Source organism: Pyxicephalus adspersus, chromosome 5, assembly GCF_032062135.1.
Source record: "Pyxicephalus adspersus chromosome 5, UCB_Pads_2.0, whole genome shotgun sequence".
NCBI lineage: Eukaryota > Metazoa > Chordata > Amphibia > Anura > Pyxicephalidae > Pyxicephalus > Pyxicephalus adspersus.
This window is the reverse complement of record NC_092862.1, coordinates 41,526,757-41,553,896: the sequence shown is the minus strand read 5'-3', so window position 1 is coordinate 41,553,896 and position 27,140 is coordinate 41,526,757. Positions and strand designations below refer to the sequence as shown.

Sequence of the window (27,140 nt, the reverse complement as noted above, 5' to 3'; positions counted from 1 at the left end):
TTTATTCAACATGCTGGGATCACAAATAATCATTATATGACTTTGAATATGAGCACATAGCAGGGTCATATTCTGGGAAAGGGTTATATTGAACCTTACTGTAAAAAGCGTCCTAAATAGGAAAGATTTCAAATTACATGCACAAGTCTTTCTTCCTATTAGATTATTTGATTTGAACATTCTTATACAAAAAAAAATTACAGACCTGTTTAAAAAAAAAGTCTGTAAAGACAAAAACCACACACACACACAACGATGGAAAATAAGTTTATATATTATACATATTTATATACACAAAAACATGATATATGAACGTCTATAGCTTTACCACACTGAGTTCTTTACATCTCAAACAGTGGTTTTGTTCTCAGAGTTACACATAGCATTTTATTAAGAAAAATAGGAATTAAAAGAAGCTTCATCTTAAAAACAGCAATTTATCACATGGGGAGGGTTAATCCTTCAAAAGTAAATTGGAATAAAAAAAATGTCTTTTAAGAACACCAACATCCTTCAGAAGGACCAAGTAAGTAAGGTAATGGTCTTCCTGGTGACCGATATTTGTAAAGGACTGCAGGGGGCAGTACCATTCTACAAACATTGGTCAGACTTGGGTTTAAACAAATCCTCATCTATGCAGAAGACCTTTAAGAATCCTAATTGCATAAACACGAACAACTATTGTGGTTTTTCTTTAATTCCAAAGCAGTGGAAAACGATTAAAGTGTCAATTTATATAACAAAATTCTGACATTTAAGACATTTTAAGTCTATACGTACAAGATGGCACACTGAGGTTTGTTACATTTGTGTACAGTAAGTATTCTATAAATCTGATAACTAAGTAAGCCCTTCCCTCCATACATGATATATATTATGGTATATCAAGTACACATAAAACCCAAGATCTTCAGCATACAGGACAAGAAACTTTTCTCAATTGGAAAAGCACTAGAAATTGGATTATATCCCAACCCTAAATTTGTAGATCTGCTTTCTCTTTACTCATATGAGCGGTATACATGTACGTGCTCTTTCGTACCTTTTTAAATGTATCCAAATAAAAGATAACTACATTAGTAAGATGTGGCTACCAAATACATTTGTAGACATCGAAGCTTATAAACTAAAAATTCCCTTTAACATTTCAAAATGGTTTATAGCAGCGGCTGAGTGTTCAGTGATGCACAAGGCACACTGTGAGTGTTGTCATAAATGCTTGCATTGACATACAGTACTAATTGATACAACTACAACTCGTACCTTTCACTGCATAGTAATATTTTCTTCTTTTGTAGGACTATATACAGCTAATAATATTGTTTTAGTGCAAAATAACAAGTTCAGATTGTACGCATATCGGCTTTAAAGCCGAGCTCTTTTATAGCTTTGTTCAGTACCATTTGTAATACTACGAATGTCTACATCTTAGGCCTCCAACCACTAATGAACTGTAATATCTTTTTGACCTGCAGTTTGCTTAATTTAAAGTCTTCTGAAAGAATCTCCTCTGTTAGCTGGACTAGTAAATTCCCATCAATCTTTTCTGAAACAAAAAATGAAACAACATCTTCTGACAAACCAATAAACCGAAGTGATTTGGATACTTCTTCAATGGACAGTTCTGAAAGGTCAGAGGGTGGCTGCCAAGGAGAGCCATCACCACATGACCTGGGTGCTAATTGCATGTGTAGAGGGGAGGAGAATGGGTATGAAATAGAGAAAATATCCTGCATACCCTTTTTAGCCAAATAATGTTCTTCTGTGACATCTGGTGAGCAAATCAGAGACTCTTCTTCTGCTCCATCTATTTTCATAGATAGGGAGAGTGGCTCTGGGCTTGGAGCTGTGTTAACATCACTTGACTTGGGTGCCCGTGGGGGTAATGCTGGACAAGACATACTTTGTTTTGTGCTGTGATCAGATAAAACTTTCTCAGTGGAGCTTTCCAGCGAGTAACTTGCAGACTTTGGGCACCCTGTTGAGATATCAGTAAATTCATTCGGTGTCACTTGAGGGCACCCTGTCAAAGAATCTCCTGTAGTAAAATCAAAGGGGGATGGAAAACTTCTCTTTGGTGTGGCTGGGGTCTTTTGTCGAGGATAACTATAATAACTGCGGGACTGATCTGTAGGAAAGTTGTTTGTGTTCATTCCTTCAGCCCCACCGCAGAAGCGGTTTGGCCAGGACAGGCGAGAAGGAAGGGTTTCAGATGCTGGTGTCCCACAAGACAAGGTGTTTTCAAGATCATTTGTTTCATTCTTGATCCAATTACAAGGATAGCAGGAAACCTGGGCATTGTCCGAAGAAGAGGCCGCTACTTCGTTCTCTGTGACACCTCTGGAATAAAATAATAAAAGTTTAGCTACGTACAAAGCCAACATTTAAATATATATTCTTTTACAGGTTTCTCTACCTAGTGGTATATGTTTCTTTCTGCTATACCTGGTATCTCTTAGGAAAACCATCTCTATAGAGCAGTGCTTATAATTTTCCTTGCCATCTATGACAACATGAAAATAACATATCCAATCTTAAACAAACAATAAAATACAGGAAGAATTGTTCCTGTAAATTATTGGTGCTTCACTAACCATCATACCACAGCCCATTTCACAGAATATGTACACCTACGGTATATCTAAATGAGTTAGGGGAGAATATATTTTGGTTACTTAAATATCAATAAACATCTACTGGTTCTCTAATATCTGAATTATTTGACCCACCCCTGACCAAAATAGGTTTCTATGTTGTATACATAAAAAGATATACACCATTTAAGCACTGGTTTCTGATTGTACAGATACAAGACGTGCAAAATGATGAGAGGAACCAAGTGAAACATGTTTCCACTGTTAGATCTCTGTACTAAGTATGCTGGTCTTCCAAAATGATATTTGACAGAGTAAAATGGTCACTGCACACACATTATGCAATATCCCTCCAATGAGCTTAGGGTTTATTCTGAAACTGACAAGACACAAGAAATGTCAATGAAGCAATTGTAAATTAGAAATTGTTAAATTCAAGTTTAAAAAGAGTCAATTGTTGTTTCTTTTCAAATATTTTAATTTTACCAATAAATTGAGTATTTACATATTAAGGTAGGATTTGTACAGTAAAGGTTAGCCATTTTGCCATTTTTTCATCAGTATTTATTACAACTGGCCGAAAATTTTGAAAGTGAATTGCCCAGGATCTTCAACATTTACCCATCGGCTGTCATATACAACATTAAAGAGAGATTCCAGAAACAAACAAGATCCACTCATAACATTTGTGTTAAACTATCAATTATGTGACAGCTGATGGGTGAATCTTGCTAAATATGATGAGTAATGCCATAAATTGATGGGAAAATCCTCACTGACAAATAGGTAAATATGAAGAATCCCCTAATAATGCTGAAAATACAAACTGCCCAATAAACTTTGGCCTGTGAACTGTACAAGGATACAAATCTCACAAATAGACCTATATTGTTGTCCCATACTAGCTGATTACCCGGGTATTTGATTATTGCAATCTTATATTATAGTCCAAAAAAAGTATGTAAAAATATAGGTAAAAGGCCCAGTGCTGAGCAATACATTTAGTATTGAATCCCAGTAATCTGGTCAACATTAGGAGAGGGTAATGTGAAGAGAGAGAATTAGGGGCAAGAGTGATAACATGCAATATAAGAAGGGTTGTAGGGAGCAGTAATATTGAAAGTATCCAGATTGAAAGTTTTAAAAGGGGAGATAACCAGTACTGTTATTAACCTTTCTATTATTCAATGTTTGTATTATTACAAATGTGCACCTTACATATCTAAGGAAAAGACAACAAAATAAAATATTAACATTATTCTAGTCAAACTGGAGCACAGCTCTCTGCTTGCCTGGAAGAAACATCAACATCCCTACATCATTTGCTGACCACACTCGTTTGTCTGTATGATAGTGTATTAGTGGCCACATTATATTTAATTTGCTGTAAGAGGCCATGATCAATAATTCACTAAGACTTCAAACAACATCATGAATAAAGCTAGTTGGTCTTTAACTAAAAATACTGTTTGAGATGAGTTGTGCTTATAACAAGGCATTATATCCAGTAAAGTACTGGATAATCCACATTACTGTGGTATTACTACCACCCCCATTCCTGTGCACACCACGTTATCAGTACTGAGATGTGTGGGCAGAACTTTGAGTGTACATACCAGGCTGTCTCCTAAACTCTGTATAACCTAGGACAGGGTGGCACACACACATATACCTCTAATCTTCATATTCACTGAGAGAAGTCAAGGACAACATTAGATACAAGAAAATGAATATGTCTCTTGTACACATTGGAGATTATATACAGTGTACAGAAATAAAATCTCACAATCTTGCAATCTGCACAGTGTGCAAAATGCAATTTGTGTGCCATGCAACCCTGGTAACCATAGATGTTCTCTACCTAATTAAAATTTATGATCAACACAGCACCGGCCACATTATGATAATTCTCTGGTTTCCCTATGGCCCTCCATCATACAACCTGTGAAGTAAGGAAAGCCTGGGACTGCAACCTTGCTCTGTGCCAGGGAAAGATCCATACCTGCATAGCAGCATCATTACAGCACAGAACCCCTACTCCACACAAGGGTACCTAAACGGTCAGAACAGCAGCAACGAAATATAAGATCTTCACTGCAGGTGCGGCATCATACTGCAGTGTTCCCACAATCAGAAGGGTTGTATTGTACTACAGCACTCTCACTACCAGAAGTGTTGCATCTGACCACGGTATCCTCATCACTAGCTGTGTTGCATTTGACAAAAATATCCTCACTACTAGAGATACTGCATCTGACAAAAGTATATCCAGAGGTGTTGCATGTGACCACAGTATCCTCACCACCAGAGGTGTTGCATCTAATAAAAATAATACCCTTATGATCAGAGGTGTTCCAATTCTGATACAGATTTCCTGCCACGAGAGATGTTTCCTCACCACCAGAGGAGCTGAATGATTTTACCGTTCCCTCCACGCCAGATTAGCAGCATTGTACAACAGACCTCCCTGCTAAAGGTGCTGTGCCACATTACAGTATGGTAACAAGTTGTTGATTCACTAAATTCCAATTAGCAATACTGATTACCTAAGCTCATAAGGGAAATTCCAGAAAACAAACTTTGCTGGGAAATTTAAAGAATTAGTTGGAAGCCTCTGTAATATATCTAAAGTTTATATCTTTTGTAGCTGACTAGCCAGTTGGCAAGTCTAAGAGCTCCGATATCAGATTAAGGCTAACAAATGTACCTGTCATTGCTTTGTGAATATGAAAGCTCAAGTATCTTATTACCAAGTACTGGCTGTATATGTCTTTCAACAAAGTTCCCTAACTCCTAAATCTCATGCCTAAAAAACTATTCAGAAAATATCAATTTTATTTACTCTGTCTTGTAATATTTAAGATACAGATAACATCAGGAAATATCCAGAAGTTGAGTCACCAAATTATTTGTAGGTACTCAATAATTAAGCCCCACCTACCTAAAGCATGAATGTACTTGGCCTAAAAACTTTGCAGAGACATGCTCAACTCCATAACTTATCATTATTTGATTAGCTTAATTAATCACAGGTGCATGAAATTAAAATATCTCCTTCTCTGATTGACGTCTGGGATTAGTCAGAATGATGAAAGCCATGCATTCTTCTCTACTTTAAAAAGAACTGGAGTCAGACACATCATGTTTTGTGCAGCCAAGCAGAAGAGTTTAAATAGTTTTTTTTTTTTTTATTTCCTTACATAATTTATGTAAATGTATGTATTATGATCATGAGCTACATATAAATTGCACTTCAGACAAATATTCTGAGAAAGACCAATAACAGCTCAATAGCTTTGTACCGGGAATTTAGCCTAACACTAGGAACATGTGCACAGATAGGAATAGAACAGGAATGACTTCATTTAATCAGAAAGCTGGATTTGGAGGGTAAAATTAATTTTTTGTGAAGAAAGATGGGTAATTGTCTTACAAATACTTTGACAATGGGAGGACATTGCAGTCCAAACAGCTAAGAAGAATAAACAGTAGATATTCAACTGATAAATTATCTTTCAGGTATATAACTGAAATCTTGAGAATAAATTTGCCCAGAAATCTACCTTACATTGAAACTGCCTTTTAACTGCTATGAAAAATGTTACTGCCAGTTGCTGAAAACAGAGACAATTTTAGGTTAGAACAAATGCTGACATGCAAACCCCAGAGGTATCAATCTTTTGGGACAATAGCCCTCCCCAGAGCTAGACTGGTGCCCTGGCCAGTCAACAGCTGTCTTGACAGGTTCTTTTTACAATACAAAGACATTTCCATTTCACCTTAGAATCAAATTCAAGCTCCTTTACTTTGCTCTGACATCCCTGCAGTTCTTGTCCCACTTACCTTTCTGACCTGATAGAAAAATACTCTCCTAGCCGTTCTTTTCACTCCTCCAATGACCTACTAATGACTTCCTCACTCATAACCTCATCACACACACAAGACATTTCTAGAGCTGCCCCGACTCTCTGGAATGGTCTTCCTCCCCTATTCGGCTTGCGCCTACCCATCTTCTTCTGACTCTTAAAACCCTCATTACTTCCCACCACTACATATTTCCTTCCTATTGTGTGTTACTTTCCCCACCTCCTACATTGTAAGCTCTTCTGGGCAGGGTCCTCTCCTCCTGTGTCATTGTCGGTATATATCTGTCATTTGCAACCCCTATTTAATTTACAACACTGCGTAATATGTTGGCGCTATATAAATCCTGTATAATAATATAATAATAATAATAATATGAGGTCAAGAGAATGTTTTTTTGTTATTGCTGCAATTCTACTTCTAACAAGCAGAGGGCTCACTGTGTAAATCCAACTAGGGTACTTAAAGCTGATCTTTTCCTTTTCTGCAAAGCAGCTCTGCTTCTGCCTGGCAAATCTGAAATAAATGGAGAACTGTCTATAACCTGTAAATTATTAGTGTATGTTTATCTATACATTCACTGCTTTTTGTACAACCTTGCCCCAACTCACATGCTGTTGACCTAGTAAAATATTTTCGGCAGGCTAAATAATGCTTGCAATCTTCATCATGTTACTGTGATTATGTTACATTAATACAAGTCCTAGATTTCCCTATTTCTGCTGAGCTTTACCTTCTAATGCAGCTCTCAGCAGTTCTGCTGAACTTTGGGGAAGAACAGAGACAGATAATGTTTACAGAGACTGGCTGTACTTACATGCTGTGCAGGCCTGAGGAATAGTATGAAAGCGTAGGACTGGGAGAGCGCGTTTGCTGCCGTGCTATTTTTCCTGTTGGCGGAGGAGCAGATGGGGTGGGGGACGATGGTTTGGAACTGCGTGGAGGCACAGGTGGAGCATTCAAAAGTCTGCATTCTTCTTTTACCTAGAAAAGAAATCCACGTTTATTAAAGATTATAACCTTTTAACTTTAAAAAGAAATGATTTACGATTAAAACAAGTTGTATGGAGGCACCAGTCCTATTCAGCAACAGAAACATGGAGTCTGCCTTTGCTGAAGTCCTTCTGAAAATGCTATGTGCCTGGCTGATATACTAATGTAAGCATCCAATCAGTAAAGATTTAAAAACAGAAAAGATCAGGTATTTACCTTCCAAGACAGTGCTGTGCTGTTTAATTCATAGGAGTGGACAGAGGGAAATACAAATGCTTTGGTAGACACAACAGCTTCCTTATATTGAATAAGATTTGTTTTTAGTTGTTTGTTTGGAGTTCAGCTTTAAAGTGCATCTTGAACCATAACAGTTGAAACTTTGCAGGGACAAGGCTGTACATTAATAACAGTATCAGGGTTCATGCGGGTAATAGAGTTGCAGTGTGGTTATCACCTTCTCATAGTCAGAAACCATGGCCAAACATAGCAAACAAATGGGGGTAGTAGTGACCAGTCCAGTGTCGCCTGCTGTTAAATGCTCAAACACTGTGCAAGAACAGAGCAGCGGTGGGGCAGTCCAGCAGGTGGTAAGGTGCCAGCTGCCAGGATTTTGACATGGGAACTGCTGATCCTATCGCTGGTTGGAACAAGCCTTAAATACCAGCTTTCCCCACCTGGGATGCCCCCAACATTCCTGGCTACATTGTCCTTTTCAATCTGAGTTTTGCATTAAAAAATGTTTATTTACAATGACGTTTTTGATGTTGATAATAATTGCTTTGTATAGATATCTCTCACCAGGGGTCTGCTACATCACTTATCTGAGGCTGTTTTAATTGGAATGTAAATATAATATTTGTATAATACACTGCCTTCAATAGAAATTACACAAACATGACTATCACCTCTGTATTAATCCTTTGATGGTGTCCTAATGCATCACCATAATTACTGACTCTGCACTTTTGTTGTCTTTTTTTCTTGATTGAAGGGTGTGATCCCAATTACAGACCAGTCTGTAGGAGGTCAACTGAACGAAGCATCAATTAAATACTTCAGAAATTGTATTTCTGGCTTTACTCCAAAATACTCTAAGTAGTTGTTCTATCAGGTTTATCTGCATTACAGATGAGTCACAGGGTATGATTGTCAAACTGATTTACATGTGAGAATTGTGTCCTCATTCTGCATGCTAGGAGAATGATTTATCTCTACAATAAGATATTATAATAATTCATTGCTGACCATTCAGGCATTAGCAGACTGTAATGCACAATTCTACACTCATCAGCATATTTTTTTGTCAAATATATCCTTGTACTGAGATATAATAAAGGGGTCACAAATGGGCATTTTTTATGATCTGAATCCCCTTTCATAAGGCAGAAACTGGTTTGAAATGAGAGTTAGGTCAGACACGGGATCAGGACATTGATTTAGTTACTATATTACGATATGCATGTATGAAGCTTATCCTATGTCAGGTTGAGTGTTATTTATTTTAGCAATTGTGTAATAAAGTATGCAGAACAAGGCAATACAATGCCACTAGATCACTGGGGAAAAATATGGACCAGCCAAAGTTTTCCTGATAAAGTAGAGAGTGATCTCATGTCTACTTGTAGGTTGAAGGCCAACCCACCCACTAGATTGTAAGCTCTTCAGGGCAGGGTCCTCTCCTCCTCCTGTATCACTGTCTGTATTAGTCTGTCATTTGCAACCCCTATTTATTGTACAGCACTGCGTAATATGTTGGCGCTATATAAATCCTGTTTAATAATAATAATAATAATAATCCTGTATTTTAGTAATAATTAGACCTTTATGCCACTATTGCCCTGCATACTGACATTTTCCAGCCATTTTCAGGATAATCATCAAAAAAACATAAGCAGGTTTAGGTGAGAGTGTTTTGGTAGTAGCAGCTATCAATTATACTTCCTGGGCTCTTGACATCTGTGTGGGAGGTTGGTTGAGAACATAATAATATAAATCCCTGTAAGCTACCTGTAATTTGAAGCGCGTTTCCATCCAGACTCATCTCCAGAGACATGAGAACAAAATCTGTTAAAAACAATGTGTTCTATGAGTTATACCAAGAATGACCTTATATAACGTCATTCACCTATATAAAATGTACCGCATAAACATACTTTACTCACAGGTGCCTCTAGGTATTTGTGCATCATAACCTATTACTATGCAGTCTATGTCAGAAAATGGTGAGTTGCTGATAGATGCAGCATGGGAATGATGAGACATGTTGTGGGTGCAAACTTTTTGCATAATATTCAGTCATTTGTACTTTAAAGGCACAGAAAGTATAAGAAAAACAGCCTTCATTGTGAACACTGAAGATTCATTTCTCCAAAATGCCAAAAGCTAAAGAGGAAAAGAGCTCACTTTAAAGTGGATTTACTGCTTAGTCCAGTTAGTCAAGTGTTTACATTAAATGCTTTAATATTAAATAGTTGTATAACCTTTTTACTTTTTAATAACCACATATACTCAAGTATAAACCAAGATTTTTCTATTTTTTTTTTTTTTAGATCTGAAAATGCCATTAGAAAATATTCTGGGTTTACGTTTGGATAACTAGATGGCATTGTTTCATGTAAAGTGTATAATAATTAGCTTTTGCTGTCCGAGGATACAGTCCCATCTACTGGTGGCTAACAGATTTTTGTCAATCTGTAAATAGGTAAAATGCTTTTTATTCATCCTAGCTGCCCCTACGCTAAATATCTATGACATATGTTTACATACACTAATAGGGTAAATACATTCCACACTTTGATTATCTTTTTTAATATATATTTAACCCTAAAAGAAAGCTGCCATTTGAAATGTGAAAAACACCTTGCTAGACTTGTAAAAAGTCCAGTAAACCTGATCATTCACTCGTGGGAGGATGCTGGCAGTTTGAATCACCACCCAGCTTGTGTTTTTACGTTGACTAATCTTCTAACTATAGTTCTAATCTCCGTGCTGAGAGATTCAGCTCACCAATGTCTGCTCAGAACTGATATATCTACATGTATTTAGGAGCTTGTAGCCTTTAAAATTAACACCACACAATAGGAATATTAAAAAAAAATATGTAGGAGAAATAACAATAGCTTGATGATACAACCAGCTCTTGAAAGGTGCTAAATACCACAGAAACCACCCTAATATCTTAGAAATAAGGAAAACCACCTAAAATAATCTAACATCCTGTGTAAGTGATTAAAGTAAACTAAAAAATATCCAAATTTTGTATTGTATCAATTTTTGCCTAGAATAGGGAATTGTTTGAAACTTTTTTGAAAAGTTTCTTTCCTGTGCCAGACACAAAGAGAAGTAATTGGTGACACTCTGATGTCATTGAATCTTTTCTTTTCACCTCATATTCCAAAAACTTTCAGTCTAATGGTCTCTAAGAAAAACAGAAAAAATAAATTTCCCCAGTGAGGAAACAAACAGTAAAAAAAATTGACAGATGTTTTAACACGCCCTTAGTTTATAAAAACAAGTTTTGGCTTTACATATACTTCAAATGGATTCCAGTGACAATGCTCACTAAAGCTTGCTCAATATTTCTCTGCTTCATTCCAGAACTGCTTTATCTTCCCTCACACAGCATAAAAACCAACGCCTAGCTTCAAACACTATTGACTACTAACAATATGGAAATGGAAAATTAAATATATACTATATACATGTGCTGTGGTAGCAACTATGATATCCACACAACTCTGCAATTTGGCATTGCCCACTTACAGAATATCCGTTCTGCATCAGTTCATAGAAAGATGCTGGCCAAGTGGTCCCCATCACCTATGAATACTATATAAAATGTGTGTACAGTAGAACTTCGGTTATCTGGCACCCACGGGGAATGGCTGATTCCAGGTAAGTGTAGTTTCCGGTTACCGTATATACTCGAGTATAAGCTTAGGTACCTATTTTTACTTTGGAAAACAGGAAAAATTGACTGACTCGAGTATAAGCCGAGGGTGGTAAATGCTGCAGCTACTGGCAAGTTTCACTTCTACAGGTAAGGTTCACTTCCTTATTTTTTTTTAGGTTACGTTAATTGGCTTCCCCCCAAAAATTGACAGACTACATTAATGACATATCACTATGGTAGGAACATTAGATTGTGAGCCCCTTTGAGGGACAGTTAGTGACATGACTATGGACTTTGTACAGCACTGCATAATATGATGGCGCTATATAAATATTGCGTAGTAATAATAATTTAGCAGGTGAATATTATATGATTAGTTACTAATTATAAATTAATCATCTGATGAATTATGCATCATTAGTTGTATAAATTACTTGACTTCTTTTTTCCTGGCTCTCTGTTACTGCTTTTGCAGCCGGGAACACGGAACTCCCTCAAGTCCCGCTCTGATGGCTCTGCCCTCCACCAGGAACGCCCCTGAAGAGAAATCCTTCTCCTGCTTATGCATTGTAAGTGTCCTCTTAACCCGGCGGCAAAAGTGTTAACGCCGGCAGTGGTAAATAGGGAAGGGAGCCACAACAATGAAGCCCAGGAGCTGTGGGTTGCCGACCCCTGACGACTGGGATTTGGCCAGATCGGCAGGAGCGGGAATCAGCTGGCAGAGGGTGCTTTTCTGGGGGGATCCATGCACCTGACTGGAGTATAAGCCGAGGGTGACTTTTTCAGCACATTTTGGGTGCTGAAAAAGTCGGCTTATACTCGGAAACATACGGTAACTGAGGTTACTCTGAAACTGAGGTTTCTCAGCCATTCAGCACTAGACTTGAATGGGGGGACTTGTCCCCATTCACCTCAAGTACTTGAATGGATGAGAAAAGGGAAACCCTGATAGAGCTTGAGCCGTGATCAGGGTTTCGCTTTTCTTAGCCCATCATGGAGCGGAACAGGCTAGAGTTCAATAATCTTGTCTAAAAGCACAAAATAGTTCTGTTTACCTTACTTCAATAAATGAAATCATAGTGATTCAAACATTTAGGGCACATAGAAAAAATTTAGGTGTTAATTTTGTAAAAATTTAAGTTCAGGTTCAGATTTAGAGGTTCAGGTACCAAGCTGATTGCTCTAGGTTTCTGGTGTCAAAGCTGAGCTATGCATACAGTATGTAGAATGATTGAGACCAAAGCATTTATTACCTACACATTTTAAGACTAATATATTGGAATAATCCTATAGTAGCAAAGGAGTCTGACTATGTACATAAATACATAGTTCACATACATATATGCCTAGCGGTTTCATCTGCTAAAGGATTTGAAGTTTTGCCTATCCAGTTCTTAGATTTCTCAGCCCTGCCACAGATGATTTATTCTGGTGACCTGACTTTTCTCTGCTGCACTTAACTACAAAATGGGTGATCTCCCTGACTCAGGTGAGAGGACAGGAAAAAAGCAGAACAACACTGATAAGTCATTACTGTGCTTTCCCCTCATATGAGCATGTTCCTTGCAGGTTAGCACATGTGCATACAAAACATGTTAGGTTCCTAATGTTGATTTTTACTGTGCCAGTCTTACTGTTGTTGTACAGATGATTAGAACAATTTTACAAAAGCTGATACAGAAAATATCTGGGTATTTTCACTCTCTGCAGATATTTATTTTTATAATAAACACATAACTATTCTTAGATGTCTTTTTTATATCTGCTTTGGGTCCAATGCAGCCAGGTGAACTTCCTGCCCCTCGGGCTATGACTAGACAGTGAAGGAAAAGGAGAGATGAGCTCACCCCTTCTTTTTTCAGCATGCTCCTTGTCAGCATATGTGCTTGCAATAGAAACTAACCAACTAAAATCTGTTTTTGTATCTTGGACTGTGCTGTTCTTATAAAAGACCACTGACCATGGCTCGGGTGAATGTAAATCACAGGTTTCATTAAAAGTACATATTACACTGAAATAAAAAGGAATTTAGGGCTTACATAAAGCAAATGATTGAAAAGAAGCTGTTACCAATTTACTCATCTACAGTATTAAGCTTATTTGGAAGATTAAAAAGAAAGAAAGAAAAAAAAAGAAATGCAAAAAACATCTGGAATTAATAAGGGGGAAAAAAAACTTAAAAAAGAACGATGAATGGTAATTATGAATAAATAATTTTTAAACTTTTATTCTTTGGTCCTGTAAAGTCTTAGTTTTGATGTAGATATCATGGTCTGCATGCAGGATGTGGGATGCTACCAGTAAAGAGGCATGTGAGGAATGTACATTATAATGCATGCATATGCATCTGTGGGGTTTTGGGTGGCACAAAATATGCATATCCATATTTTCTTACTGACTGTACTCTTACATAAAGGATGTACAGTTATAACCTCTGGGAGAAGAAAAAAAAACGGTCACTTGCATATACGCCCAAAATAATACACAGGCAGACATACTTGTAAAAGCCCAGTTATATGCATAAAACCGCACAATTATTACATCTGTCTATCTGGGCTCTGAAAGATTTTTTTATTAATGTGACTAAGGACCTCCATCTAACTATAGCTGCAAGTAGAAACCACAGCTTCTCAATCCAAGCTTTAAAGAGGCTTCGAGAGATCCCGACGCGGGGGTTTTATGTTTTGGTGCCAACAGCTCTGGCATTGATAAGGTAGTTAAGAATGAAGTTCATGGACTAGTTTATCTTGGGATAAATTTTGCATTTTAAGATAGTCTGTGGGAAAAGTTAGTGTAAGAAGTTATGTTTCAGGTAGGAAATATATTTAAGTGTATGTATAACTACCAACTATAAAAATAGTATTTCCTTTCTGTTTCAATGACATTGATCACATAGGAAAAACTTTAGTGGCTTCACCGAGCTGGGAGGTAGGTTGCAATAAAAGCTTGGCAGTGGGTCTAAAAGTATTTCCTTTACTTGCACTTTAAAGGGTTAGTCTCAGGTAAATTATTAAACATAGGTTAGAGGTCAGGTTTATTTGAAGCAAACTCCAGCACAAAATAATATTAATTGGAGCCCATTCCCAAAGACTAGAACAATCTCTGTGTCTTTACAAGGTATTGCAGAATGTAATGGGTATGATCTGCATTTTTTTCCTCATAAATTTACTAAAGGTTAGAACACCAGATAGCATAAGGGAAAGATGTGTGAAAATAAATAAAAAATCTCTTAATATACAGCAGGTAATTTAAGAGTGAAAAGGACCCTATCTCTAGAGTCCAACCACCCATCTCTGCAGGAAGACTTTATCAGTTACAGAAGTGTATAAAAAGTATAAAAGGATAAAACCATCTTTAGGGTATTTTTTGTTGTCTGAGTCCCGATGAGATTCTCCTTAACTTCCTACAGATGGAAGTAAAAGGTAATCATCCCAACCATAAAATACCTAAATCATTCTCTGCCTTGGTGACAATGGCCACAAGAAAACCGGAGAGTGTGAATGTAGCTTGTGGGGACACAGACAAGTATAAAATAGCTCAAACCATTTCCCAAATTTCAAAACTACAAATAAATAAAAAAATTTGCTTTACGAACACTTTATGTGAGGCAAAATTGGTGATGATACCAACCTAACCCAGGTTATTAATTGATCGTCCACATCCGGAGTATATAACTTATATATATATATATATATATATATATATATATATATATATATATATATATATATATATATAAGGAGTATATACTTATTATTAAAATGTATTGACAGTATCTTGACTGTAGAATTAATGGTGTTTGGCTCAAAGGCAATTAGGGAACAGAGTTTGATTTTCTCCAACGTTGGTGTAGGATTGCCATGCCATTTTGTTTGCATTTACTAGCATGAAAAAAAAACAACACCCGGAAGAAAAAAAGCCACACTCCAGCAATACTATTGTCATTGAAATCTGATATTCTGGCTTCCATTATCAGAACCCACAAGAGCTAAGAACACTTAAGAACTCAGAGTGTTACCAACATTGAACAATATCAACATTTCCATTGCTTTCAACATACAAAGAACTCTACAGAGTATAAATCAACTTGTACCCTGAAAGAAAATGTATTAATAATTATACAGTGCTATATAAACCAATTAAAAATATCAGACAAAAACTCTTAAAGCTACTTACAGCTTCTGATTTGGGAGGCACTGGAGGTGGAGGTAAGGGTATATCACAACACTTGCTGGTCAGAAGGGATCCAGGAGATGACAGGGAGGATGTGCCACACTTGGAATGAAGCGACCCCCGAAAAGGATCGCATTTGTTCTTTTCACTTTGTGAACGGGTGAGGGGATGGCCTCCTGGTTTCCCTGTTCCCATTTCTAACCAGAGCTCCTCATAGGGAAGCTCAGGCTTGGCTGGTAGACTTACAGATTCCTCGCCAGTTTCGGGGAAAAGGTAATCACTACCACTGTCACCAGAGTCCTGGTACTGTGGGGAATCTTGAGGATATACTGCCCAGTCCCCACAAATATCCCGACAACCATGCAGATTCACTTCACTGTTTCCATGCAGGTTGTTTCCATAAACACAGACAGAAAGGCGATGAAAAGACTGGGTCAGCTCATCACGGGCATAGCTTAGTGAGTTAGGTATGTGACTATGACCAGAACAATAGCTCTTTTTTGGACTTTTACATTCTTCATTCCAGTCTACTTTGACATCCCTCACGGCCCGGGAATATTCCTCAATATCAAATTGTTCTTGGCATAGGCTGTACCAATGTTGAACGATGGACTCTTGCCACGCTTCTCCTTTCGCTACATTTTCAGGAAGGCTGAACTTAGGGACAGTTAAATGTAAAGGGAAATGCATGGGAATGATTTTACTACCACGCAGTACACAACAAACAACAACAGTCTTGGTTTGAATGTTAACAAACTTATAACGATGTCCCTCTCTGATAAAATGAAGGTCGTATGGATTACGGGGAGGTGGGCTAGGCACAGTCACATTCACAGGAAGTCGCGTTTTCTCTACGATGTTTCGAATTGTGTGTTCCCCTTCTTGCATTTGAATCTCTAGAGGGCTACGGGTGCTAAACCTTCCTTTACATTGGAATGGAAGGCTGATGCTTTCATTAGTTCTATGATTCATACAGATCAAGCAAGGCATTTTGCCTTTACCCAACTTGCTGATAGAGTTTAATTTTCCAATTTTCTTAAAAATGGTATTCAGACGCGATTTCTCCTTGGAGGTTTTTGCATACAGAATTTCAGCCTGGCCCATTAATGTGAGCTCATCCCCTGTACACAGCGTGATGTTATAGACTTCTGTATCTTCATTACATTCTCCGGATGCAACCTGAAATTCACAGCAAATTACATTTTAAGCATTACTATAAACAGAGCAGTATTAGAAAATAAGCAATACATAAAATGTAAGTAACATGTCATCACATAACAAGCATCCAAGCTTATCACAAAGAATGAACACACAGAAATAAAGCATTCTAGATGAATACCAATCAACAATAACAATCGAGATAAAGAAATCAAAAACAGTGCTTAACATAAAAGTCACAGAGACTATTAAGACTGCATACCTTATTTCCATTTGTTAAATAAAAATTATAGAAGGGTCATTGGAAAATAGACATGCCAGGATATTTGCTCAAAAAGGTATCAATAAAGGCTCCCCATTTTCCACAGAATTTGCAGGCCCCTTTATGGAGAAAATTTAACTTAAGCCATACATTCCTTGATCCTTTAACAGTGTCAAAGTGAGTGGGCCACTTATGCAGAATTGCTTTCCCAGACACCAAGGATATAATTGCAGCCGCCAGTGACCCTATCCCAGAGGATAGTGGTACAATATTGTCCAAGTGAGTGGTGGCATAGCCAGCCACCAGTCTCTAGAAGCTTTATTTTTTATATGTTTAATTTAGGGTATGTTTGTATTGTAGTCTGTGATCTCACTGCAGAGAATTACCTTATATGCTACCATAACAAAAAAACAAAACAAAACATGGGAGTGGGTATATTACTAAAACAGGAAGTCATAGGCACCAAAAAAAAGGAACCATAACCATGCTGTCTCTCTTACCAATGAAGACATGTTTATTAGTTCTTGCCATAGGATAAGATAGGAAGAGAAGGGAAAACTACCCAATGTAGACACAGGTGGCAATAAAAATGCAACTGAAGACACAGGGGTATGACACCAAATTATCAAGCTGAAAGTTCAAAACTAACCTTAGAAAGATTTTTTTTTTTTTATCGAAAGGGAAAGTAATGATTTCTGTGGGCTCTCTTATGTTTCTGTGACTTAAGTTCTAACTCTTGCCCCATCTAAGAAAAAAATTGGGGCAGATCTGTTTCTTCACTTTTATAGGAAAGGAGTGCATGAAGCATGACAGTGGGTAGTATTTGCAATAAAGTAGTATGGAGGGTATGATAGTGGGGCAGTTTGTGCAGTGTTCTGACTAGGCCCTTTTTGCCAGCTGCTCCACCCAGCTATAGTCCATTACCATTTGGCTGTTTCTGCTAAGGACTGCCTCTTTCTTGACACCACTTCCACAGATGTACTTTCAACACTGAACCAACACAGGAAGAGAATTGGTTACCAAAGAGATGACCAAGATGATGTCACCCATAATTTCATATAAAATCGCAAATACCAAGAAGTCTACTACTACTATCAGTAAATCTATAAAAATGCAAACCTGCTAAAAAAAAGTTCCATAAATTGTTAGATTATCAGTTATCGGGTAAAAGCTTTACCATGAGGATACAAAACCCTATTAGTATACCAAGATGACAGCTTCTACACAGAAACGTGCAGAATAAGGCATTGTAAGTTGGTGGTGGAGTAAAGGGTCAGACTCATTGACCACATGGGCTACAGTAATGGATAAAGCTGTGTACAGCGCTTAGATTTTAAAATAGATTTTAGAGTGAAAAATTTTCAATGGTCTTGGGTAAAAATCTAGTGTCTAAAAGAAACATCCCAAAGAGCTGTTAAGTCATCCGTCCCACCTCATCAATAAACCACTGTAAGGAATGACCACTTCTTGTTCACTAATGAGGATGAAACAGCAGGCAACCTGTTCATTGACCATGGGCCAGAACAGTGGATGTTTTTACAGTGCTCTAGTATGAGGCTTTAGTAGGTTGCCCTCTGATGGTGAGGTCTGGCCACAGATTCCACACTTTAGGTGTACTTTAACTGGCTAAATAACATTCACTTAACCTGGGTGCTTGTTACATTTCCCATGACAGTGTTGGCACTTAAAATTTTAGGGTAAACTTCATGTAAACCTAAACATTTATATGTCATTTCGAGAACAATGTTCTAGACAACTTGTTGAAAAAAAATTATCATCATTCAGAACCTAAAGTGATGCTTAGCTTCTGTTTTTACAATTAATAATACAGCCACAGTTTTGGCTTGTGGGAAGACCATGCATCAACAGATGGACAAGCATATTTGCAGGAACTGATGATCATGTAAGAGTCATCCAAACTGTCAAATATTTTAGGTGGGAAGACATTTTAATATGCATTATTTTTGCCGCAATCAAATAGAATAAGAGAAATAATAAAGCAACACAGCACACATATACAGTATTTATCCTATAGGTTCGGCCTGAAGTTATGAAATGTGAAAAACCGTATTGAGCAAACAGTGCACATATTACATCTGTGCCAAATCTTTATGGAACAAACATTTTAAACAGTCAAGGCCATTGTAGGACTCTCTTAGTGTAATAAAATTTTGCAAAGGGGTAATTAAAGCCAGGATTTTCAATTTGTATCAGGCATTTCATTCGATCTGGGTGTGGGTTTGAGAAGGCCTTCAAAAGAGCAGTTTTAATCATCTGTTACACCCAGGTAGATAATTTTTAAACAGATTAACATTTGCTGTTTGGATTCCATATAAAGATCAGTGCACGGGTATCCCATGCAACATGTCACTCCAGAAGGTGACAGTCACACATGCTTTGAAAATATTGGTATCCAAAAGTATCCAACATAAACCTAAATGCAGGCTTCAATGTGACAAGTCGTAAAAGCTTTCAGAGTAAGGTCTTTTGTCCAGAAAAAAAAACTGACCTATTCCGGAGATCTGTATAACATTGGCTATACCAGTTATGACTATGAGTTTGACAAAAATACTGAGCCGTACCTATTGCAATAGAGGCACAATAGCCTCATCAGTTTGCTAAAATAAGAATCAGTACACAGGCTTCTTTATCTTGTGGCTCCCTGCCATTGCTATTACATCTGACAATTTTGTTCCTATGCCTCCAACAGCCATTAAACGATAGCCTGCTACTTTAGCAAGTGCTACAGAGTTTTGTGGTAGTAATGCCTTGTCACAGAATTCATGATGCAAGACACAAGCTGGTCTTCAGCCAGGGTCATTTTAGGTTTTTACACATTCTCTGCTTTTCTTCCCCAGATTTAGGTACTTATGGGTACACAGAGCCCAGAATATATCAGTATTCAAAAGAAGAAAAAAACACCTTTAAAAGATAATTTTACCAAAGTTCTGTAGGTTGGTTTTAAAAAACAAAACAGCATGCAGATAGCAGCTGATTTGATTACTTGCTAAATTCTTAAGTCACGGTGTCACTTTTGTCAACATCTGCAAATGTGGATGCCATAGTGCTGATCAGCCATAGTCAAATGGGTTAGACAAGCAAGCTAATCATCTCTATGGTAATTGGTGCACAGGAAATAAGTGACATGATAAAGACTGTGTCTACCCCAGGCAGACAGTTCATGTGAACATGCAGTAAGCTGGTGTCATGGTAAATTACAACCAAAAAACGTGGTACAAGTGTGGAAAACTCATTATTATTCATGGAGTTTCCTAAGAGGAAGCCATTCACAATTTGTGCTATCTAAGCACTTTTAATAATTTCCTGTGGAACAAAGCAGGAAACAATTGCTGGTTCATTATTTACATTCTGAGCTGCGATGTGATAACACCTAAAAGTCAGTCTGCACTTCAGCATTCATTTACCAAAGACTTTGTTCTATGGCCAATCTTTAAGAAGAAATCTGCTGGTTTTCCTAATATTAAAAAACAACAAAAAATATTTTAGTATACATTACTACAGACCACAATCAATGACAAAATGACTATCAAAGTGAACTAAATTTATTTTAGAATAAATTGGCTCCAATGCAAGAATGAAAGCTAAAACATACCATGTACATGCCTGCAATTATGCACATTTATGTCATGTTTTGTCTCCTTACAACAGCACAGAATGGTACCCGTTAATTCTGCAAAAAATCCAGCAAGCTTATAAGCTCGTTTATGAGCTCACAAAATAGTGGTAATGTTATACAAGGTCATGGTAATATTACCTAGTTTCAGGTAAACTAACTTCTAAAGAGTATTCAGGAAAAATAGTGTTGCTTGGCTGATTCATGGTGATAATGTAGGTGGTGTAGGTAGAGCCAGAACTCTGATGCAGTAACACCACCTACACCTACTGCTTGCATCGGATCCACAACAAACGTGCTGCAGAACACAAAGCAATTGAAGGAAATTACATCTTCCTAACTGGGTACTATTTAAGCCACTGTGATTTTACTGTTTTAGAAAGATAATTGAAAGTTATCCAATGTTAGCGCAGTATTAGTTCAAAACTTTTGTATCAAAGCCAAAATAAAGAAATATATCCAAAAGTTTGGTACCTATTCAATCTCGCTGGTACACAACAGGACTTTGTACCTAAATGAAAGGGTAAACTTTGCATACGTTTTTTTCAGTTGTCATTGCTGACTACCCTCTCTTGTTCCCTTCCATGCTAGTAGCCTTGCAGGTACACAGGTCTTCTGGCACAAATTTGCAGATATGCAAATTCGGAGAAAAGTGCTTTTATACTTTGCTTCAAGTCCGAGGTTCAGAGTTTTGAGGACAGAGTGTGTGATGTCCCAATCATTTCAAGGGTGTTCAGCAATGGCAGTATGTACGTTACTCTAATTTCTTTTAGGGATAGCACTCATTCACAGTTAAAGTAGGTAGTGTAGGCAAGTAGTAATCCGATCCAAATTATAAATACGCCATTGGGATGATAATGAAGCTGGGTTTACCAGAAAGCATTAACAGAGGAAATCCATTACTTTGTTGTCAAATTCCTTTCTTCACTAAAACCTCTCCCTTCCCATAATTATAAATATACAATATCTAGGATCTGCTGAATCAGAGCAGAGTCTATACCATGCAAAACATGCAAGGGCTCTAATTTACTTGTAGCACAAGACAACACCTTCATTTATGCAGAAGGCACACCCTATACATGACTTGTGAAAGTCAGTTGTAGATCCACAGGATCACAATATCAAATGAGTGAGACTGTACAATAATGTCTCAAGAACTACTTCCATACAATACAAAAATGTATCACACTAAAAGACGTTACATAGCTATATACTAGGTTAGGTTGAAAAAAGACATTCAAAAAACGAGTCCATCAAGTTCAACCACTAGGGAAATAAACATATCCCAGATAAAAAACCCTATAAGGCATAGTTGGTCCAGATGAAGGCAAAGAACAACAACCCTGGTACAATTTGCTTCAACAGGGGAAAAAAATTCCTTCCTGATTTCATGAGGCAATTGAATGTTCCCTGGATCAACCATCTCTGTTATCTTTACTTTAAAGCCTTAATACCCAGTAATATTCTGTGCTTCTAGAAAAACATTCAGCCTTTCTTTAAGAAATCTATAGTAGTTGCTGAAACTACTTCCTGAGGGAGCCAATTCCACATTTTCACAAACCTTACAGTGAAGAATCCCTTCCTTATCCGAAGCTTAAACTTCTTTTACTCCAGGCGCAAAGTGTGCCCTCTTGTCTTTTGTAATAATCTCAAAGTGAATAATTGGGAAGAGAGTTCTCTATATGGACCATTTATATATTTATATAGGGTGATCATATCCCCCTTAAACGTTTCTTCTCAAGGGAGAATAGATTCAGTTCAGCTAATATCTCCTCATAGCTGAGCTCTTCCATTCCTTTTTTTTAGCTTAGTTGCCCTTCCCTGCACTCTCTCCAATTCCACAATATCCTTTTTGTGAACTGGTGCCCAAAACTGGACTGCATATTCCAGATGTAGTCTGACCAATGCTTTGTACTGGGGCAGGATTATGTCTATATCTCTGCAGTCTATTCCTTTTCCAATACAAAAAAGTACTTTGCTGGCTTTAGATATTGCAGCTTGGCATTGCATGCTGGTATTAAGTCTATGATCTACCAGAATTTCCAGATCCTTTTCCATTTCTGACTACTGAATGTGCACGCAGAACTTCTTACCAGCTTTTATATTAGGAAAACACGAAATCAGCTTATTTCCATAAAAAAATAATTACTACAAGGTCTTACAAATAGAATAAGAATATAACTTCTTTGTGAAAACATAATACTAATGGAGAACCAAAATACACTGCGCCCTGCATGGTAAGGGGGAATATGGGAGTTTACGCTTGGCTGACAGAGAACAGTATGCATAAATATATTGATTAATTTGATAATAGGGTGACAGTAAGCTTGCCTGAATCTCTATTTTTATGCTGTAAAAACCGATTATTCTAAAAAAAAAAAAAAACTGACGTTTCATTGAAATGTTCTAATTCCCTGCCTAATTAAGTGAACTAATGTGCTTCTACAGGACTAACCTTGATATTTTCATTTTACATGGAAGACACACATTAAGCAGAATGTGTTCAGCATTGAAATTGAGATAAATGACCATTTCATGATCATGTAGAATACTCAAGAATTATCTTTCTATGTTGCTGAATGTAAAATATTCATGAATTCAGTTCATGAATGTAAAATATTCATGAATTCAGTTCATGAATGTAAAATATTCATGAATTCAGTTCACAGCACCAAGATCTCAAATTGTATATCTGTGCAAAACTTATTTTTGTTTAAATTTTAGATTTTAAGAAGATTCTTGAAATCAAACCTAATTAGAGTGGAACTAAACCTGTGTGACTCACCGGTTCCATTACAGGGCGCCGCCGTCCCTTCTCTTCTTCCTCCCAGTGACAAGCTTTGGCCATCTTGATTGACCCCACTTAGATAAGTAACTCCTGTGCAGGCACCTACCCAGGAGTTCACTCAGCCCAGGCACACATAAGTAACGCAGGGATTGCCTGGTATCCCTGGCAAACAAAGCCGACACTGCATTTGAGCAACTCAGATTTGTTACCAGAAACACAAGGGACTGTACCTACTTACAATAATGGCCTGATCAAGCATTTGAAAAAAAAATGTAACTAAGTTGTTTTTTTTTCTGTATCCCATTGGAGAGACTTTCTTTTATGTGTACTCAATAGGATCTCACCACATGTCCCCAAAGGGGGATTTGCAATCATCTCCTGAACAGTGGTAGCTGTAAAATCAGAGCAGGGCTACAACCTCTCTAAGGATTTCATTTCGGTTGGTAATCCAGTTGTTTTCTCATTGAATTCAATGGTTGAGGCAGGAAAACACTAACTACAATACATACTGGCAGATTTTGCCTATTTACTTAGGTAATGTTTAGACTGGCAGTGAGGTTGCAGTATGGTTACCACTTTGCGAACTGTTACCTTAAAGGGGACCCTACAAGAAGCATCGAAATGTGGCAACCCTAATACAGCATGAATGGGAGTGGAAGTGACCGGATCAGTACCATTTATTGAAGCCCCCCGGCACGTTACCACCCACTTGGCTGCAGTGTGAGTGGCAATGTGCCAGCCGCTGGGAGCCAGGCAGGATTGCCTAATCATGAGGCTGGTCTGAACCTAGCCTTACTACTAATCATTTTCTTGATACCTCTGTCTAACTTGGCAATTCTACCACTTCTTGTTTCTTCTACACCTTGGGGGTCTATTTTCAAAGCAGTTAATCTGACATTCTCATAAACATTCCCTGGTGGAGAATCTTCCTGGTCCATAAGTTTCAATAGCAGGAATTGTTTCTCCATCAGGGAATGTTTCAGTGAATGTCAGATTTACTGCTTTATAAATAGACCTCCTTCTCAAAAAAAAAAAAAATGGTAGAACTCAACAACCATGTAAACTTGAATATTCATGTTTTATTAAAAAAAAGAAACTTCAGTATAAAATTTGGTGGTCCGCAGCTCTGGCCAGTGCACCCCCGAGTGGGGTCAGGCGAAGGGCCCTGCTGGGAGGGTGCACCGACCATGTTCCCCGTAGTGGGCAGATGGGAGAGTGGGCGGGTTCTGGCATCATGACGTCACTATGGGAGAAGTTTCTTCCCCTTTGAGTGACACACAGCTCCCTGGACATGCGCGGTTCAGAGCCGGTAAATTTAGTGGTCTGTGGGTCCGAAAAGGTTGTCGACCAATGCTATAGTCTATTGGCAAAAAATAAAAGGCTAACTTTATTTCATTTTCTGGGTAGAGAAGAAAGAGGAAAAATTAAAGAGTGTTATGGAAACATCAAGTATCCGTTAAATATTTTTTTTTCTATATTTGTAGTATCTGTAGAATCTAATTTTATGTGCTGGCTATTCTAAACACATGTTGGAATTAGCAAGGATATTTTTGTCTCTCATTACCTTGTTGTGAATAAGAAAGTTTACTGAAATGCTTTGTCGTCGTGGAAACCAGACTGCTTGACGTCAGATGCAAAACTGGTGGCATCCGACCTTTATTATTTAGAAAGCTAATTTCAATTGTTCTGTGCTTTGTTATTCTTTCAGTATGACCATTAGTATGAAAATGTTTCTAACTGGATATACCAGTACAGTGGCCCAAAGTCATGCATAGGTGATTAGACAATTATATACAGGCGGAAGTTGCAGCGTAGAATTATTGTAGATCTTTTAAGAAGAGGTAAGTATATTATTTTTGCAGCTAGAAAGTCACAAAGAAACCATTAGGACAGGGCTGGGTTTACAGTCAAAGCTGCAATATGTACAGAACAAGGAAATACCCTATACACGGGCATCTTTCTATTTTGTAACCATATTACAGGTAATCCCAAGGTTACATACGAGATAGGGACTGTAGGTTTGTTCTTAAGTTGAATTTGTATGTAAGTCAGAACAGTACAGTACATTATTTTAATAAATGCAATTAGGACAGATGTTTTTCTCAACACATTATTAGGCAGTGGGGTGTCAGTTATATAAAATCCTCCCTGTGAGTTAATCAGAAAGCAAAAAAAAGTAAAATAAAAAAACTTTATGGAGCCTAGACATTCAATAACTTTTCGAGCAAGCTGTACTTTGATATGAAAAATGAAACAACTGCATGGTTTGTCTTGTTTATTAAATTGTTACAGGAGCTTACAGAAGAGCTCAGTCTCAGCTGCGTTTAGCAAAGATTTCTTCTGCAAGTCATGAAAACCGCCTCCCTCCATCAAGCCTCTGTCCTGCACATGAGGCAGCAGGGAAGCCCCATTCATATCTAGGAGTCATCCATATGTTGGATTTCCTTAACCCGGGGACTACCTGTATTACTTAATGTGATAACAGCAGAATGAATGAATGAATGAAGTCTGCTTATACTGAACTATAAGGACACCAATCAAATATATTTTAAAACAGAGAAATATGACACCATTAATATTATTAATAATAATAATAAACAGGATTTATATGGTGCCAGCATATTATGCAGCGCTGATGCTACCAAAGCTACTCCTAATGGCCCTTGGTCATAATCACATTCCAGAGCTAATGATAAACTTACCCTGACGAGAGCACACAAAGCAAACTAATCTAAAAATGTATTGCATCGCTGACATAAAATAAGTAAGCATACTAGTAAAGTCACGGTCAAGTCAAAAGTCTGAATCTGCATACTTGTTTTAGTTTACTGATTAAAACTAAAAAAGTCTAGCAGAATAGTTATTTCCTGAGCTTCCATGCTGGTTTCAGAAAATGTTTTCTTTCTAATAGAGGTGACAAAAATGGAAGTCAATAATGGTTCTTTGGGTTGTATAGTAACAAAAAAGGTTTCTACATCTTAACAGTAATAATACTACAATACATCTTAATAGTAATAATAGTAATAATAGATTAACAGAAATGACTTATTTCACTTCTTACATTTCATATATGGCACCTCTTGGGACTATAGACAAAATATTATTCACATCATCACTCCAAGGGCCCATTGTATGATATTTTATGGATGAGGCACCCTAATATGCAAATATGAACCCAGTGGGAAAAGAGCTTAAGAGAAATGAATTCAAGTACACAAATTTCTTTGGATTATGTGACCATCAGATTTAAGAATTACCAGAAAAAAGCCCCCAATCATGATCTCCAACGCACAGCAGGGCAGAGATTAATTGTGGCTAACTATGAGGAATAATACAATAGATTTATATCTAACTTGGCCTTGGCTCTAGGGGAAACAACAGGTCAATATACATATGAACAGAAAGTTGAACATAGTACTATAGACTATAGACATCCTTTTTCTCATTTTACACCTAAAAACCTTATGGTTTAATAACTGTATAAAGTGCTATCATGTTCTGAGGTCAGTAAAAAAAATCAATCCAAGTTTCATTTCAGGTTATTATTATTTATATAGTCCTGTACATATTTATAAGGAGTATTTCAGCACAATAATTATATAATTTTAACTTAGTTGGACTATGTCGAAAAAGAAGGAATTTCCTTCCATATTTATGGTCAATTTAGAAAGATCTGAGATTCAAGCACTCAGTTCACCAGGGACAGAAGAAACAGATGCTTAAAATGACTACACTCAGCAGATGCAGTCATTTCATCATTGGGTTTTTGATCCAAGCTATTC

At 37.3% G+C, this 27,140-nt stretch overlaps 1 protein-coding gene across 1 annotated transcript in view; it reads right to left on the bottom strand.

The window, feature by feature from the left end:
• Positions 1-254: 254 nt before the first annotated feature.
• Positions 255-27,140, bottom strand: part of GAREM1 (GRB2 associated regulator of MAPK1 subtype 1) — a 91,077-nt gene continuing 64,191 nt past the window's right edge. Inside the window, exons 4-6 of the mRNA XM_072411274.1 lie at positions 15,520-16,695; positions 7,276-7,442; positions 255-2,340 (exon numbers count right to left, since the gene is read on the bottom strand). Coding sequence (XP_072267375.1) covers positions 1,422-2,340; positions 7,276-7,442; positions 15,520-16,695 — 2,262 coding nt within the window. The 3' untranslated portion in view covers positions 255-1,421. The remainder of the gene's footprint in view (positions 2,341-7,275; positions 7,443-15,519; positions 16,696-27,140) is intronic.